The 18792-nt window shown below is 46.8% G+C and overlaps 1 protein-coding gene across 1 annotated transcript in view; it reads left to right on the top strand.

The window, feature by feature from the left end:
• The window catches only part of LOC105456944 (heterogeneous nuclear ribonucleoprotein K), a 107271-nt gene that overhangs the window by 53280 nt on the left and 35199 nt on the right, over nt 1-18792 (top strand). Inside the window, exons 5-8 of the mRNA XM_011701337.1 lie at nt 4056-4112; nt 8906-8949; nt 15234-15306; nt 15524-15634. Coding sequence (XP_011699639.1) covers nt 4056-4112; nt 8906-8949; nt 15234-15306; nt 15524-15634 — 285 coding nt within the window. The remainder of the gene's footprint in view (nt 1-4055; nt 4113-8905; nt 8950-15233; nt 15307-15523; nt 15635-18792) is intronic.

Raw genomic sequence — 18792 nt, 5'->3', positions numbered from 1 at the left:
CCGGCGAATCTGCGATTCCGTCGTGTCCTCTCGGTCGGAATTTCGGTGGCATCGCGTCTCCACAGCAGCAGGCCACGGGGCGAACGAAATACCCGCGTGCCCCTCTCTCGGGTATATCGAGGTTGCCTTTATACAGAGTTGCCGTAAGTTCTCCATCTCTATCGCCAATATATCGTCAGACCGGATGTTTCTCGACTGGGCGGATATTTTCTTGCGCCACCATTTCCTCCGCGGTACAATAAGACGCAGCAGGCGAATATCGCGATTGCAGCCACCGGCCTGCGCCGCCGCCGTTGCCGCTTTCGAGGGCATCGGGAGAGAAGTAATATCGTGAATCGAGGTCTATCTGGTACCTCCTTTCGCTCGGTGGTGATTGATTGTAGCATTGAGAATATCGAAAGGAGAGCAGTAAAGCACACTCGTTTTCTTACGCTTCCTTTGTTCGATGTATATATATTTTTTTCGGCGAGGAGGATGCCGAAGATTCTATCGCGCAATATTCTACAAGCCGACCGAATGGGGAACGATATTTTTTCTATCTTGTATCTCTCCGTGCCTCTCCTCGATGTAACATACATTGTATTTTTTTTTCTTTTTCTTTTTTTTTTTGTGGATCGCAGTTGCCTGCAGTGACTCGCTGCAACGCGATCCATTTTCGCGCGCGCTTCGCGACACGAGTCCGCGTCCAATTATCGAAACTATAATTCCAGCTCGACGTTGTCCTTAGCATAATCCCGTAAACCGTTTGCGCCTCGTGCACGCTATAATAAGCTTAATTGAATTGAATGACCGATCGTCACGAGGCAGCGCGCAGATAAGCGCGCCGTCATCGTTCGCCGGCACGCGAACGACCAAAAAAATCCAACGTCGCGTGAAATGATATCCGGCGCGCGCGCGAGGAAGTCACGGCACACGCCTGCGTTTTCCTTAATTACCGCGGGATCACCTCTGATGTGAATGAATGAAGGTGCACGGAGAGAATTTCCTTTTAAAATTTACCCTGAAAATCATGTTCATCGTGTATTAAACTGCAACATAGTATTTTGACAAATTTTACTATGCACTGTACAATAAATTTATTGTTGTAGTATATATTTAAAGAAAATAATGAAAATCACATAAAATTTGTCGGAATACTGTATGGTTGTCCTACGATTAACACACGGAAAGAACGATTTCGTTGAAAGATCTAAAAATTTTGCTAAAATCAGATCTGAAAATAATTTTTTATTAAATCATCGAAATAATTTGTTGGAATGTTAAAACTGATAAGCATTAATTGCTATAAAACAAAAAAATATTTTGATATTCTAGCAATCATTTTGACTTTCGCACGAAATTATTTTGATTATTGAACAAAAATTATTTTCAGATCTGGATTCAGCAAAAGTGTTCTTTCTATATGCATGATTTTCAGGGTAAATTTTAAAATAAAATTCTCTCGCGTAATGGGAAATTTGCACACGTTCTCGACGCTCGCGCGCTCGTCAGGGTGTGTTCGCCCGACTTACGAGCGAGCACACACTCGACCTTCCGCGCGGCATCACCGTGACATCATCGAGCGAGAACCACGGCCGTGGTGCGCGGCGATCGCGCCTGTTAATTTCGTAATGGACGGACAAGAGCGATGTGTTGTGCGCGCCGAGGCTGTGTGCTCCGATGCGTGCGATTTGTAATCGGCGTCGCGTAAGGGCCGGGCGCCTTATTGCGATCGAGCGGCCGGCCGTGCACGAACGAGCAGCGCGCTTCGTCGCGCTTGATCGCGAACGAATCTCTGGGCTAACGTAATCGACGATATCATCGCGCGCTGTCATTGGTCACACACGATGTTGTGTCAGGGACGACCGTACTTTGTGTGCGCGGCGTTACCGATATACGTTATATCTACGCCTCGCCGACCTTCGCGAGAAGTCGCGAAATTCGTGACGTTCCCGTCCAGGAAATTCGTCATCGGGAATTCTCGTGTCTCGCGCGTATACAAAACATCGGCAATCTTCCGTCGATCGTTCCTCCCGCGCCCGCGAATTGTTATAGATACTTTCTCGAGCCGTCGTTCAGATGAAAATGACTGCATTCCTGCGTTTCTTATGTCATAATACGCCGCGCGCATCGAGGCGCGTCCTTGACGCGCCTTCTCGCGCGGAGGAGAAAGTGTTAATTGCCCGAACGGACGGAGCTTATTTAATTAACTGTTTCGGAACACAGTGGATCTGTCGTTAAGGCGATCCTAAAGTCGTCTGTTTTATCGACCGAATGTGATTATTTTCCATGACAAAATAAACATAATTAAAGGCAACAGATTTAAACATTCTTCTCCACGATTAAAGGATAGGCATCAGTTCCAGCTGGTAAAGGTTATGTATGAGAGCGAAAAAAATTTTTTAAATTTAGATCTCCGTTACCTTTTCTTAGTCCAACATGGCGTCTAGAGTTGTCAACATGTGTCAATATTTGCTTCGTGCAAAAATTTGGCAGTTTGTTTATACAAAATGATACCAGCCGGAACTACAAGTTACATGTGCAAACAATGTTGAGTTTATAAAATTAGGCTTGGATGCCTAATAAAAAAAGATGTTCTTGAAAATTTGTTACGTGTGCGTGCGATATTGATATGGTAGTAAGCATGAACACATCACTACACACTATTGCATCAATATCGCACGCATACATACTCACAAATCGTCGGTAAAACAGCGACATTTTTAGAGTTTGATTTCAGTTTAGAATCGTCTTAAAGTATAAACGGCCCTCGGCCGTGACAAAACGCGCGTAGCTAATCCTCAAAAATCCCCGGTAGATAATAATTCGAGTATTGCATAATAGGTATCTTGCACATAATTCGAGTATTGCATAATAGGTATCTTGCGTTTCGCGAGAAACGGGGGCGGTCGTGCGGCCCTTGTGCGCGCCACGGCAATGGACACGTGCCGGAAGTCTGGGCTGTGTGCAGTATACAGTCAAGAGCCTAACTAGAAGTGGACGTCAGGCTTCTTTTTTTTCTCCTCTTATCGCGAACATCGGACGGGTCTGGAGAAAGCGAAATGTTGATGCACGAGTCCGTGGGGCTCGTGACGGGAGAAACGGAATTTCCGTATTTCCCATCCTCTTTATGCCGCGAGAGAGGTTGATTATCTCACTTCCACATTTTTCGCTCATTAAATATTTGCCATTGCCGGTTACGCCCCCGACGCGGGATACCTACTGTTTAATTAACGTTACAAAGATTGAGAGACGGATTACTCAGATATACAATATATATATATATATACAGGGTATCCGGTACGGCTCAATGGTATAAAGAGCTCGTGGCAGGTAGAGTGGGCTAAACTGAATCGAAAAGTCCTCTACCATTTAGCGATCTTCGCAATGATTATCGAGACACTAATCATTAAAAAAAAAAAGTACGCCAAGTATATAAAAAAGTATTGTATATTACATCTTTTCTAAACCAAAAATATTATTTTAACAAATAAAAGTTGTCCAAAAACAAATATGAGATTATACAAGTTGCCAAGTATTTGATTAGACATAGAGAAAAAAATATTTTATTCCAAATCAAAAATATTTTTTTATTAAACCGTTTAATTAAATCATCCAAAAGTATACCTATGCGGCAAAAGTTTAATGTTATTTGTCTTTTCATATAATTTTAAGTTTCACAAAACAAGCTTAAAGTGACTAAAAAAATGATCAATGGTTTAGGAAAGATGTAATGTACGATACTTTTTTATATACTTGGCGTAATTTTTTTGTAATGATTAATACCTCGATAACTATTTGCGAAGATCAGAAAATGGTAGAGGACTTTTCTATTCAGTTTAGACCACTCTACTTGCCCACGAGCGCTTTATCATTGAGTACCGGACACCCCGTATACACCTGTCCCGCGTAATCTCAGCGGAAGTTTAGATATTAAATATTTGTAAGCACATCACTTACTCTGTCACATCTTTTGACGTGGTTTTTTTTTTAAATGTCTTTAACAGAGTGAAAGTGTTTATTTTGTAATTTAATAATCGTTTTTTTATTTAAGGCTAAACTTTTTGATGTTACAGGTTGCCGGTTCGATAATCGGCAAGGGTGGCCAAAACATCACGAAACTCAGAAGTCAGGTAAGCTTTTGCGCCTCGATTCGTCCGTAACTTCGTCGTAGTTTCGTTCCTGTCTTCGTCTATCGTCTCGTGAAACTCCTTGCTGGGGGAGCGTGAAAGAGATAGCGAAGACGAGGATCGCACGAACGGAGGATCGTAAAAATTACTTTCGCAAACGTGTTCCACAAAGGTCTCATTCTTTTTCTCGTGTACTATACAAAGCGCGTGCATTTTTACGATCTTCCGACTATCCGTTTACATGTTTAGTTCTAATTATGTCGGATTTTCAGTTGATTGCGAGTCATTTTTGTTGACGTCTGTTTTTCCGTCGGCGGACAAAGTCGGATTGCGCATTACATACTCCAAATCAAAAACGCGCGCGGCTTCACTTTTCTCGCGCGTTGTCTATATATGGGATCGATGACACGAGTGCCCGTAACGTAATTAACCCTTTAGCTCCCCGGGAGCCTTTTAACTTCGTTTGAAACTAAAATAATTACGGTTTATGTAATTATGGCGCGCGGTAAAGGGGTTGATACGCGAAGATTCAGGTAATTCGTGTAAAGAGCGAGGCGCACAAAAGGCTTTTGTCGCCGTGAATTTGTTTCGCCAAGGCGCTCGTCTCGTTTTCCAAAGACACACTCCTCCCTACCCTTCCTCCCGTATCCGTACGAGCTTCATTATGCATTTGGTTCCTTGAAAGGCGGCGGGCCGCTTTCCTCGTCTCCCTCGTGTGTATCTCGCGCGTGGTATACGCTCGCATCAATGTTTCATAAGACATTTATTACTTCTTGGCTGCAAGGGAAGCCGCCTCGGCCACATTTGTGCTATACCTTCGATCTTTATCCTCGCGCCACGTGTTTTTTTTTTTTTTCCTCAAGAGTGACACACGCGCGCGAAACTTCGTGCAACGCGCGCTCGCGAACGATCGATGACGACGAGAGAACTCGTCCGTGTATATACGCGAATGTCAACGGGAGCTGATGTCACGTTGTCCTCGTGGTGGACACGAGTCCTCTCTCTCGTCTTCGCGCCGCGTGCGCGCGACAGTCGATGTACCGTCGCGCTATTTTTACGTTACGCGTTTAACGTAACGCAACGTGAGCGTTGGATCGCGCGCGAGATCTTGAGAATCTCGATCGTATAATAATACTTCACTTCAGTGGAGCGACCGCCGCATTTTATAACTTCGTTGCCCCGTTTCGAACCAAATGAGTACATGAACACGCGGTACATCACACATCTTTCACGAGTTCACGAATGATCCTATATATCGGCGTTGTGACTCACAATCAATTCGTATTCGTCAATTAGTTTTAGCCTTCGACTCGGAATAACACGTGATGACAAATTGTCGCGCAGTTTCATTGATCGTCGCAAAATCGGCAGACGCATAACGACCTTGCTGCAATGTCCGCACAAAACTGTTGAATGTTTGTTGTCGAACGAGAAGGGATCGTCTGCCGATTTTGCCACGTACTGTGTGTCATTTCGATTCACTGTAAATATAATCCGTTGATGTTCCGTGACGATATGTATGGGCTCAGAAACACCTCCGCTGAAACCAGGTAGAGGATGGGAGGGAGGGAGGGAAGAGGGGGGGGGGAAGCACCGTAATTGCATCCTTCGTATCGTGTGTTCGTAACCGCTTAATAAATTCCGCGATACGTTTACACTGTTATATTACTTGCGTTAATCATCTCACCGAGTCGCAGTGGGGCTTTCGACGAGAGGGGCAGGAGGAGACGGGGGGGGGGGAGTGCGCGTTTCGAGTGCGCAATTTCAGCCATCGTATCGAGCTGCGATGTAAAGTGCGCTCTTGGGAGGAGGAAGGGAGGGGGGAGAGACACGGGGTATCGCGTTAGTCGCGCAAATGTCGCGCTTTAATCGCGCGATTGTAAATCACCGTAGCAAATCTCACTTCCGGAGACCACCGCCACGATTTTTTCGATACGCCGCCGGCGGGCGTGTCACGTCCGCGGTTCGTCGAGAACGGGATCCCGTGCACTGCACGCACGTTTCTTCTCTCGATGAGTCCACGGCCGCTGGACATGTGCGGCCTCTGGCATGAACGAGAGAAAGAGAAAGAGCACGAAGACGAAAGTCACGAGGTTGGAATAGCGAGATTCCACGCGGCTGCGTGTCCCCCGAAGACAAAAAGTTTGCGGATACAGCACTTCGGAATGTGGGCGATTAATCCGGAGGAATAGCCCGTAGGGCTGAATTATCGATGAAAAAGAAAAAAAAAATGATTCGTGGAGGTTTCGCCGCGTTTCGTTGAACGTGTATAAGATAACTCGCCCGATAACGGAGCTCGAATATAATGAAGCCGATTCATCATTCGCATTATTAGTCAACTCTTGTCCTTAATCAATGCAAGTTACACCGGACGGAGCAAATGGAGCGGGCGCGGACCGATTATCGGTATAATAACGGATATTCAATTAGTCTGGATGGCTCGAAAGGATCGCGTTTAATACGACGAGAGATATCGGAAGCTCCAGTCTCAAGTTCACTTTGCCTGGTAAATGGCACAATGCTTCGGTCGTTATTCCCGGAGTGCTGTATCCGAGGGAACCCACCGGAGAGAGAGAGGATCTCTTAGCGATTCACTTTTAGTTCGCGCTGCCTTCCTCTGGCAACTTTCTACGGGACCCTTCTTACACGACGAAGCGATTCTCCCCTCTCCCCCCTCCCCTCCCCCGCCGCACCGCATGCAGTGGGCATAAAGTCACTTTTTGCGGTCAAAAATTGTTTGACGGCTCAATTCTCAACCGATTGCCATCTTTTGTTAAAATCTTTTTTTTAAATACGCGTCATTTACTGTACTCTAGCGGAGACCTGCATATTTTTTAATATTACAATTTGTTAATTAACAAAAAATTATTGTAATAAATATCTTGACAAACATTTTTTAGTGTATTCATAATTCTTTCATCAAAATCTTCATTTACAAGGGTTTTTTTCGGATCACTGCTCACGAAACTGTCAAATTTCTCTCAAATTTCAAAATTCAAAACGGCTGAAATAAATTTCGCGAATTTATCCCACATTTTCAGTTCACGGCCGCTATATTGGATCAACCATCTTGAATTTTGAAATTTAAGTGACAGTTTCGTAATCAGCGATCCCAAAAACCCTTGTAGATCAAGATTTTGATGAAAGAATTGTGAATACATTAAAAAATGTTTGTTAAAAAGTTTATTACAATAACAATTTTTTGTTAATTAACAAACTGTAATATTTAAAAATGTGCAGGTCTCCACTGTAGTACAGTAAATGACGCCGTATTAAAAAAAAAAAATCTATTGCAATCGGTTGAGAATTGAGCCGTTCGAACGATTTTTGACCGCAAAAAAGCGACTTTATGCCCACTGTCGCGCCGGTCGGCCGCTTCGTGTAGTTTCCATCGTTCGAATACGGAAACACGCTACGCAAAACTTTCATGAGCGACATGGGAAAGCTTGACGTTTAAAGGGCTGCCTCGGTCGTGTGTAGAAAAATATTGGAGAATCGCACGCGCGCGGCAATAGTTTTATTCGGTGCGACAAATTGGACGGATGAATTGTGTCGTGTATCGACGGATAAGCTAATGGTTGTACAAATTTCTTGGGGAGACGACGGTCTCGGGGGGAGGGACGTAACTTAACCGCGGCGATTTTTCTCTTGTCTGCATGCACCGCGGCGAACGCGCGCGGCAAAGTTATTTCTCCATTCGCGCGAACTATCGCGACGTTTATCGCGCGCGCGTCCACACTTCGTCGCGGAAGTTTCGGGCTCTCGCGTCGATAAAGACTTTCTGTACAGTTATATCAGTTACGCGCCGGGGCTTACCCGTAAGTTACACGGGATAGTTAATAGACCTCTCTCTTCGTTTAAAGATTAAAAACTTGCTTGATTAACGGCGTTTAGCGCACTTCGTTAGCAATTGAAATATTCCCCCGTTCCGCTGTGAGAGCGACGTCAATTAAGTGCCGCGCCGGGACAGGAAAATTATTCGAGTTCGCCTTCAGAATTTCTAATGACTTTCAGGGGAGAGGAAAGGAGGGGGAGGGGGACGACACTGGCCGCGCGGTCTTCGTCGAGATGATACAAGTACGTCTGGTTGACTAAGCACTTCCTTGGAGGGGGGAGGGGGAGGGGGGAAGAGAGAGAAGCCGCGGTATCTCGCTCGTAACTTCGCGAGTTCTCGCCAAATCGCATTACAATCATGAAAGAATCAACGAACTTCCTCATCGGACTTAAAAAGTTTAAATCGAATATTCGTATAGGCTTATCGCATGTAAAAAGGAAACGCGCGCTATACGAAGTTCTTGTATAAGAATGCGAGAGGTGTCCGGTACTCTCACGCGATTCACGTTGCTCACGACCTCATTTTTCCATGCCAATATTTTTCTCGCCTCCCTCGCAACCGATCCGATGACGTTAAAGGGAGAGAAGGGTGAGAAGGGTGGCTTTAGGGTGGGTTCGGAACGAAAGGGGTGGGCTGTGGGAGACGCGGGAAAGAGAAAGAGAGAGAGAGAAAGAAAGCGGAGCGCGCGGGTGGAAAAATCGGGTTAGGAGGTTAAGCCGCGAATTAATCCAGCCGTCAGACGTGATGTCTAACTTGGTTGATGGTTTGTGCCCTGGCCCCGCCCCAACCCCGGCGTTGCCCCCCTGGCGTTGCCCTGCCGTTGCCCTGCCGTTGCCCTGCCCGGAACGACGGACCCCGACTCGATCGGCAAATGGACCACCACGACCCTACCAACAATCGACAACAACCACCAACCAACCACCAATGAACCAACCACCAACCACCACGGCCCAATCGACAGTACAAAGCCTCAATCATTGTACCCGATTGCCCCGGACCCGAACGGTAATGACCAACACCAACTACTTAATGTTCTTATTTTTCTTTGTCTCTAATTACGAGGTTATACCTATTAAGACGCCTTGCGCGGCGAGAGCAGCGAATCTTTTTTTTTCTGTATACTCTCTATATACACCACTACTACTTTCCACCTTTCGTAATCTATCGTGCTACTACTACTACTATCACTACTCTTCTTTCTCTTCTTCTTCTTCTTCTGTCTGTCTATCTAATTATCTGTTTATCTGTCTAGAAATCTGTCTCTCTGTCTGTCCGTCCACCTGTCTATTTCTGTTAATTTATCTGTTTTTTTTTCCGTGACACCGTCTTTTCATTTTTATCGGCATACTATGTTTTAACGCGGTGATCAATTTATCCGGACACTTTCCGTCGTGCTACTTTTTCGTATCTCTCGCCGTTTTTTTTTCTCTCGTTTCTTATTTCGTCTCTTGTGCGTGTCCTCTTGACTGTCTCGTCGCATGAGATATATTGGAAGAGAATAGAAGTAACATTTCAGAAAATACGGTACATAGTATAGTCGTTTTGAACTTTAACTCTTGCAAAAGTTCCTCTCTTTCTCATAATTATTACCGCGAACGGTATCGACGTACCGCGAAGAGTCGGTATCCTATTAGACTTAAGCGTCCTCAAGAGCAGCACCTCGCGCTTCGGCTTCGGCTTTAGGTGAAAAATCGCTGATCTTACCAACGAAAGCCGACGCAGCACGTACTGCACCTGCCACGCGGTCCGATTTAACTCGATTTAATTCAAACTTGTTTAATCTCGCGATGGAAAAAAAGAAAAATTGTTTAAGACGTGTCGCCGGCGATTTTTCGCCGTTAGTTAAAGGAACTTATGCATTTTGAGCAGTGTGGAAAGAGATCGTTGGGTGATCGTATGGAAGATCACTTCTTTTTCTTACTCAGTTTCACTTGCTTAATCGAAGAATCGTAATTAAAATTGTTTCAGTATCCGGAAAATATTTTTTTTTAACACTTGAAATAGAAGAAAACAAAAATCTATTTCGTTATCTTATCGAACTTTGTCAGCGAATTTTTCTTAATCTATTTTTATTAAAATCATGGCTTTTGCATTAAAGAATCACAAAGCAGTGAAGTAAATTATTATTTACTTCTGTTTTCTTTCTGTTTAAAATTTGAAAAAAATATATATATTTCCCGGATACTGAGACAATTTTAACTACGATTTTCGAATTCAGCAAGTAAAATGAAGTATAAGAAAAGAGATGAGCACACAACGATTCCTGCGTGCTCCTCAAAAATCGCCTGAAATGCATAAACTTCTTTATTATTAATTGCAAATTTTACAGGAATACGACGCGAGGACACGTAGAAGAATATATTTCGCGGATTCCTTTTTCCTCGGAATCTTTTGTGTGCAACACCCTCGCGGATTTGTATATTTTATGTTTACGATCAGCGGATGCTCTGAGGATTTCGCTGATCTTCCAAGCGCACGTACACACGGAGACTCTCACCCGTCTCTTTTTCTCTTTCACACCTTCCCTTTCTCGTTTTTAATTTGTTATTTGTTGGTTTTTTCTCCTGCGTTTAAGCGCCACGCAACAAGACGTGCGCGGTATCACTCGACACCCATATATACACTCGTTTACACACACACACACACACACACACACACACACACACACACACACACACAAACACACACACACACACACACGTACGATATGTCGGGATATGTTCTGAACGGTGTCTGTAATATGTGGCTAACACGGAAGCTAATATGTGGTATGTGACGCACGCGGCCGTAAGGCCGGCTCTCAGTGTTATACGGCTCGAAAAGGTGTTGTTATCGCGTTGAAAAGCCAAATTGTAAAGTCGCGAGTGAATGGAGGAGACGAGAGAGAAGAAACGCGTCGTGAACCGTCTTTTATTCCGCTCTCCGGAATCAAAGACCTCCGAGGCGCGAGTCAAAAAATTTCGGACAGTCACAATGGCGCGAGCTGGCGCGTCAAGTCCTTGTTCGCGCGGCTCTCGAACCAGAGTACACCACTCTTTCAACGCGACAAAATACCTTCACTTACCTTTTAGATATTCCGCCCCGATAAGTGGTTGTCCCGCTGCAGGAACTGCAGGAAGTACTCCGGCGTGATTAATTAACTTGCCAAGTCGAAAGTCATTACCGACACTTCGCGCCGCGGATCACTCTAGTCGTCGCGTTTACGCGAATCCCGCGCCGGTGAGAGAAGAGGCATCTTTAATGATAACTTGGACCGGTTATTACACTCGATCGTCTACTTTATCGCGGCCCGATTATCGACGATTACGTTAAATTATATATCACACGCCTCGATCCGCACGCGGCACTCGGGTGTGCTCGAGTTCTCTCTTCTTCACACAAGCAATTATATATTGCCCGCGCGCGCGCGTACACGGACGCGGGTATTAACGGAAAATTTATCTTCGTCCTGGGACGGCAATAAATTTTTTTATCGCCGACGGCGAAGCTCCTCGAGGATGTCCTTAATGCGATTTTCATTCGCGGCCTGTACCGATACGGCCGGCGAATTTCGCCGGCACGTGATAAAGTACCTCGAAGTCGAGAGAACAATCGCCCGCCCTCCTTCTGTACCGAGCAATCCGCGCGATCTGTTCCCGATACAACGTCGAATCGGGCGAATGAGAGTAAACCTTCGAGAAAGTTTCACTCTGTCAATATTAACGGCTCGTTTAAGAAGCTCCTTTTAAAAAGATATCATTCCGTTTGCGCGATTTTCTTTCTTTCAACGTGTACGGTCGACTTGCACACGGCCCGTCACTCGATCGCTCCCGACGAGGCGATGTATGTACATCCACGCGCGACACGCGTCTCGACGAAGTCTCCTCGCAGAGATGTGCAGTTTGCTCTTCCCTTGCGAACCGCGGACCTTATAAAACATTCAGCCGTCGGACTGTTCGAATTGTTCGAGCGCTCTTCAACGTTTTATGCGTTCTCCACGGAGAACTCTATAACTGCCGATAGTAGATAGATTCTCTTTCCGTCGTAGAGCAGCGGTCAAACGCTACGCAATCGTAAGTCGTCGTCCGCGAATCTCAATATACGCGCGTCCTCCCCCCCCGCCCCTCACTTTCTCCATCCTGCGGTTCTCGAAGGGATGACTTTCGACCAGCCAATCCCCGTAGCTGTCCGCACCATATAACGCCGTGATCTGTCGTATAGAGCTTCCCTATAGAAGGTGCTCTCACCGATCAACTTTGCGTGAAGTATACGTATCTCAATCTCGATTCCCTTTAACCCGGGATTGCCGTTCTCCACCGAGTTTCGAGTAGTACAGTTGATCAGTGTAACCGTCCTGTTTTGTCCTGAAACTGGGTTAAGTAGGAAAGCTCTCATAACCGGGTGATGGCAAGCCAGTCGTCGAGGAAATCGCCGACTATAAGGAGATTCCTAGGGGCGCACGTATATAATCAATAACAAATTAACACGTAACAAACAATTGCGTTTTTTTTTAATATACAGGAAACGAAGCTAGCCGCAAGATCGCAACGCGATGTCCTCGCAATCGCGCTGCGCAGGAGAGTGATTATTTATTTATTTATTTTTTTTTTTTTAAGAGAGCGCGAATAACCGCCGATTAAATCGCCAACTGAGAATGCCTCTCCCGCGGAATCGGCGGAACGTCCAAGAGAGCGCATGATGCAGAACGATATGGTGTATTCAGTCGAATGGAAGATATACGCTTCGGCTCGTTATATAGCGGGGAAGTAGAACGGAAGTGGATGACGGGAAGGGAGAGGAGGGAAGGGCGGGAAAAGACCGAAGGGAGAGACCCGACCTCTCCGCGTCCATTCCCTCCCGCATTAGCCGAGGGGCTGAGATTCGTGCCGGTCGTCATTCCGAAAAGTTCCGTGTTTATTTTCGATCGCAAGAGAGAGAGAGAGAGAGAGAGAGAGAGAGAGAGAGAGAGATTGATAGCGAGAGAAACTCTCGGTGCGCTTCCTTAAAGACGTATAGGGGAAAAAAGAGGGATACCCCGAATACCATCATGTCCCCTCTTTTTTGAACCTCCGATTCGTGTTGAATACCGATAGAGAAGGAGAGGAAAATAAGTAAATCGCGCTAATCAATTCCGTATCTTCCAATTATCGAAGGGAACGAATTACCAATTATTTTCCGGCGGCGGGCGGTACGGCGGATACACTTTGAGAGCTGTTACGTGCAGAAGCTACATAAGGTTAATAATTATCGAAGTAAATCGACAACCGTTCACTTACGAAATACTTTATTCTAAACAGTATACAAGGCGAGGTATATTCGCTACGAGAGACGACACTGAACAGACTTATTCCCGTTCAAGAGAGGTCTTCGAGTCTCGCGGGTAGAGCATTTTATAGAGTAAACAGTAGATACGAAAAGATTAGGCATTTTAAGATAAGAGTACCAGGAAGAATCCTGTGAGCACTTATGTTTTATCGTGGCTAGGTTTTATTAAATATACGGACCCAAGCATATGGTCAGCTTATATTAGGGACTCGAGAAGACCCATTGATAACGTGCGGCGTCGCGGTAACAGCTCGCGTTCGGATCGCCGAAACAAATTATACGCCTTACGTGGGGGATGACGTTAAGAGAGAATGGAGACGATAATTTTCGGGTTCCCTCCCCCCCCCCCCGCATTTCTGCATTATATACCGTCGGCAGAATTGAACCGCGTGCGTATTATCAGAGCGAGGGGACGGGCGGGAAGGGAGGGGGGTGTTTTCCGCGCGACGCCGCGTAATTCGTCCCGACGGGGGACGGCCGTTAAACGCGATCGTTCCGATCGCGCGGTACGATTGCGGCTGAATGGATGTAGGTCGGGAAAATACCGCGTGAGAGGCCGAATCTAGTCCGCGAGGAGCTTACGGTCGATCGCCGTCGTGGCAGCGGGCGATTGCACGCGATTCTACCGCCGCGCGTTCTCGCGCAAGCCGTCTACGTGCAAGCTGGAACACGCGTCGTTGTGTGTTGTACTCCTCGGAAAGACCGGGATTTAACCGGAATAACGCGATAAATCTGAATCCCTTAACGCGCCCGCCCGCCCGCCCGCCCTATAGTGACGCTCGTAATTTTTGTGAAACTTCGCGAGATGCCCCCTCGCGCGCGTGCGCGTGCGCGGTGAAGGACCGCCCGGATTTATCACGCGGTTTAAAGATTTACGGCGGCTCCTCGGCGCGGAGATTCGTTAATCCGAAAATCCACTAGTACGTTCGCAGTCGCAGTTTGACAAAGAACGGTGTTAACCTCAGAGCGCGTCCCCCCCCCCCCTCCCCTCCCGCGCTTAAAATCGATCTCGTGTACCGCGGGCAACAACGTGTTTGTAGTAGAGACCCTCTAATAAAAGTCGCGAAACAGCGGATAACCAATTTTGATTGGTGCCGGCATTTTTTAGCAAAGACCGGAAATAGCCATGGTCAAATGTCATTATCAATTAATATGTCATTATTAAATTTCACAAAAAGAACACGTTAATAATATATTTTGACATTTGTATTTAAATGCCTATGTGTCTATAGGTTAATATATGTCATTTTATCACACATGTCATTTTACAACACGGCTAAATATAATAGTGTGTGATAACGCTATTTCCGGTTTTAGCTGAAAAACCGACCTTCGATGACGTTATTTCGCGACTCTGATTAGAGGGTCTCTATTTGTAGTCGCACGGCGACGAATATCGGGCGCGACACACGCCGCGTTAAATTTGTATGTCGGTCTTTAAATGCGCAACGCGTGCGTCGTTATGTATCATTGTGCGGTTCGGTGCCCACTTGTAACTTCGACAGATTCGAACGCTGGAAGGGTGCAGACGCTCGGGATATACAATAAACATTCGTAACGTCGCTGAGACTAAATGGCGATGCACCTATATCCACCGCACCAAGCTCCGATCGACCCATGCGCGCATTTAATTACTTTCTACTCCATCGGAGGGGAGGGGGAGGGGGAGGGAGCGCGTTGGAATTTCATCGACGCCTCTATACTCTCTTTGGCCCTCCGTTCGAAGCGCGCTCGCTAACGGGTGACGCCAAAGTACGCACAAGAAAAAGCAGGGGGTGGGACAGATGGGGGAGGGGTGAAGAGAAGGGGGAGGAGGTGGCATCGCTGGTTTGATGTTAATCACACGCGAGCGCGTCTCGTACGCACGTATAACGTCATTCGCACACGGGGCTGTGTATGGTCGATATAGCACGATATTATCGCGAAATCACGCAGAGCACGGGGATTTAAGACCGGCGTAATTCTGGGGATCCTTCTGATTCTAGGGTGCTCACCATCAGCTCGGACCTGTCCACTGTTCTGCAAGTGTTGAACGAGGTCGTGCCTAATCTGGAGGAGGTAAGTGTGCCGGAAACTTCTCTGTCCCTCGAGACTCACCTGCGGCCCTCACTTTCGAAATCGTTCGTACATATTATAGCGAGCGTATTCGAGCTCGCTTCTCTCGCTTCCCGACTTACGATCACGACGATCGATTTCTCCCTCCGCCGTATATATAGACCGCCGCAAGACTGGCTCATCTCGAATTTCCACGATTTACCGTAGACACGGTTTTCAGAACGGTTCTCGCCATGGCAGCGACGAGATTGACTTACGCATGCTGGTGCACCAGAGTCAAGCGGGATGCATCATCGGCAAAGGCGGCCTGAAGATCAAGGAGCTCCGCGAGGTGAGTCACTCTTGATTATAATTTATACGACTTGCGATCGAAGATGACATAACGCGTTTACCGCGTTTCCTCCGGCGAACGGCTGTGTTTCGCAACGCTACATACGATGTTCGTTCGCGCGATTTTACATACTGCATGCGGGAAAAAAGGAAAACGACCTCGTAAATCGGAAATGCAAAACGCGAGAGTGAAGAAACTGAGGCGAGGGCAAAAAATTGTTCTCGTCGCTCCAATCCTTTATACGTTTTCCAACTGCATGTCAGCTTACCCGAGTCATCGGATATTTAATTTATCAATCGATATAACATCAAAGTAGTCGGCGCCAACGGCGCGGAAGTAAATCCAGCCCCAGAGCATCCTTCGTCGGCCGGGACTTCTCTCACGGAGCTTTTATTTTATTAACAATTCACCGACGATCGCGAAGTTTTGCCTCCTCGTGCACGCAAACACTGCGATCGGTTTATAGACTTTAAAGCGTGTATTAACTTATTAACGTAGTAAGAGACAGAGAGCGCGAAACTTTGCGGCGAGCTTATTTATAATGTATTTGAACTCTCTCTCTCTCTCTCTCTCTCTCTCCTCTCTCTCTTTCTCTTTCGATTTAATTACGGGTACGAGGGAAAACTTTCGCGCGACTCGCGTATATTGGATATCGGAAAGAAAAATTTCTCTCTCGGACGGACACTTCGGACACCGTGTATATAGATCTGCGCTGCGCGCGAGGATATATACGCGCGAGGTTATTGGTATTTAAAGATCCGGCGAGAGAAGGACCTTCCGTTTTGTTTCTCTTCCGTTCCGTGGACGGCAACAAAGCGGCGACGTGGTGATGCACGATGGAACGACAATTAAGTTCCCCTTTAATTAGCGATCTCTCCCCCGACATTGTGGCCCGGATTTTACGTATAACGAGCACACACCACACTCGTGTCCGGGTTTTCCAGTGAAGGACTCGGCCCCTGGCGGGCCGAGGACTAGTTGGCTCGTTCTGAAATATGCAACGTGGCCAAGTGCAGGCTCGTTACGTTTTCGCGTTTCGATGAGAGACAAAACTGAACATAGCCGACCTATACCGACCGACCGAGCTCTTGTCTCGCCTCGAATCGGCGAGTGCTCGCCGTTTGAAACGCCGTCACTTTCCTCATCCGTCGCTCTCCTTTTTTTTTCAACTTCTGACTAACTTATCGTTAACGTATTTTGAAAAATTCCCGACGAATTCGGGAAAGTGAGCGATCATTTTACGGGGGAGACACACTTACCGTGTTATTTTGCAGCCGATCGAATTGTTGCGCTCTTAATACACGGCATTTATTCTCCTCGGTATACTTTCAATTATTAGCACGATGAAACCAATCGAAACCAGTAATCATATACATAAAACAGCAATCGCATGCGAAATAAAATTGCAATAAGTATAAAAGCATTATAAAAAGCGTAACTTTCCTCCACGATTTTTAATTGGCTTTGCAGTGGCGCATGCCTGGTTAATTAATCAGGGCGTATTAATCCACGAGAGTTTTTATTTACCGCGCATTTCTCCACTATATTGCCGTCATTAGCCGGCTGTTGCGAGCAAATTTAGTAAAATTCCGCGCGTAGCGCCTGTTATATTCGCGTAACGCGCGGAATAACATTGTTTTGGCAATTTGCTGAAAACTTATTCGTAATTTCGTCAGCATTTCCTAACATCCTCCCCCGGTGAAGAGAGCAGCCGAGATAATTAGTCTATTAGAGTTTAGTTAACTGCCGCGTCAGATAATACATTTAAACGTATTGCCTGAGAGGGGAAGAGAGAGAGAGAGAGAGAGAGTTGGAAACAATCGAATTTCGCAGCGCGGATGTTTGTATCAAAAAGGCGAATGTAAACTGCAGCCGGAGAGCTTTTTCATCAATCGGGACGAATGTTTATTCATTTTACATTACGTGTCGCGCACAACCGGGGGAGGAGGGGAGGGGCTTTTTAAACTCTTTTTAAAGCGCGGTGTCGGAAGTCCCGCGCAACAAATGAGATAAAATCGTCCGACGCGGTTTCGTTTTTGGCGGTCGATCAAAATTCATATCTGAATTATTTGACGCGATTCACGGGACGAAAAACACGGCAAAAATTGCTCCCTGCATCTCGGCGCGACGTTGATAATAGAAGCAGCCGCCGTCGCCGCCGCCGCCGCCGCCGCGCGAGTCAGACCAGGAGATCCTCCTCCCCCGCTTCCCGCGAACGGAAGGGGAGGGGGGGGGCGAAAGACACGGCACCGCCACTCGGCGACATCGCCGAGTCGTTTTATTTCGATTCCGCGGGGGGAGGATTGGTAGGGGTAACTTTATTGATTTTGAACGGGATTCCGGCGCGCTTCTCCCTCCCCCTTTTTTTTTATCGTGTTATCGAGGATTCCGTCTCGCTGCCAGAAAACTCGCGGCTCTCCTCTGATCGCCGGCTTTCTCGCTCGTCGCGTCGGAGAGATAAAGATTGAACGGGTTGTTTATTATTCCGCGCGAGTACGATGCGCGCAATTGTCCGGAATTCTATTTTCTTTGCCCTTTCCCGGGAACGGGAGACGAAAAGGGAGAGAGAGAGAGAGAGAGAGTTTCTTTCCCCGTAACTTATACACATATAGGGCGCGCGAACGAAACTGCGCGGATTGTCAAAACGCGCGCGTGCGGCTTGAATAGGTCGCAATTTTCTGCAAATTTGCCGCGCGAAAGGCCACGTCGACCGAGCGGCTCTGTTTACCGCACGAATTATTACGCGGTCCGCGACAACAATGCGTATATACGGTGTGTGACGTGTATACACGCGGACAATGCCTGGAACGACGAGAGTTGCGGCCGATCGAAATCTATCGACTGTTCCGAAGCGTGCGCCGCGCGCGCGTGAAGAACCGCGGGGTTTTGGTTGCGGGGTTTATCACCCCTAATTAACCCCTCGAGTCTCTCCTCTTAACCGCTCGAAAACGGACCAGTTAATTGCGGAGCAGTATACGCGATTTCGGTTTGACAACGTCAAACGACTCGACTAATATTTGCGCGACGATAACGATGACGACGAGGATCAGGAAACGCTCGACTTCCTCGACCCGACCGACTTCCGCCGGGACGTTGCTGTGCATTTCTGTCGAAAAATCCGCTGAGTGTCCTCGTTCGGCACCACCTTCCCCCCCCCC

This window comes from Wasmannia auropunctata, unplaced genomic scaffold, assembly GCF_000956235.1.
Source record: "Wasmannia auropunctata unplaced genomic scaffold, wasmannia.A_1.0 LD335475.1, whole genome shotgun sequence".
NCBI classification, from domain to species: domain Eukaryota; kingdom Metazoa; phylum Arthropoda; class Insecta; order Hymenoptera; family Formicidae; genus Wasmannia; species Wasmannia auropunctata.
This window is presented reverse-complemented; position numbering and strand designations above follow the sequence as displayed.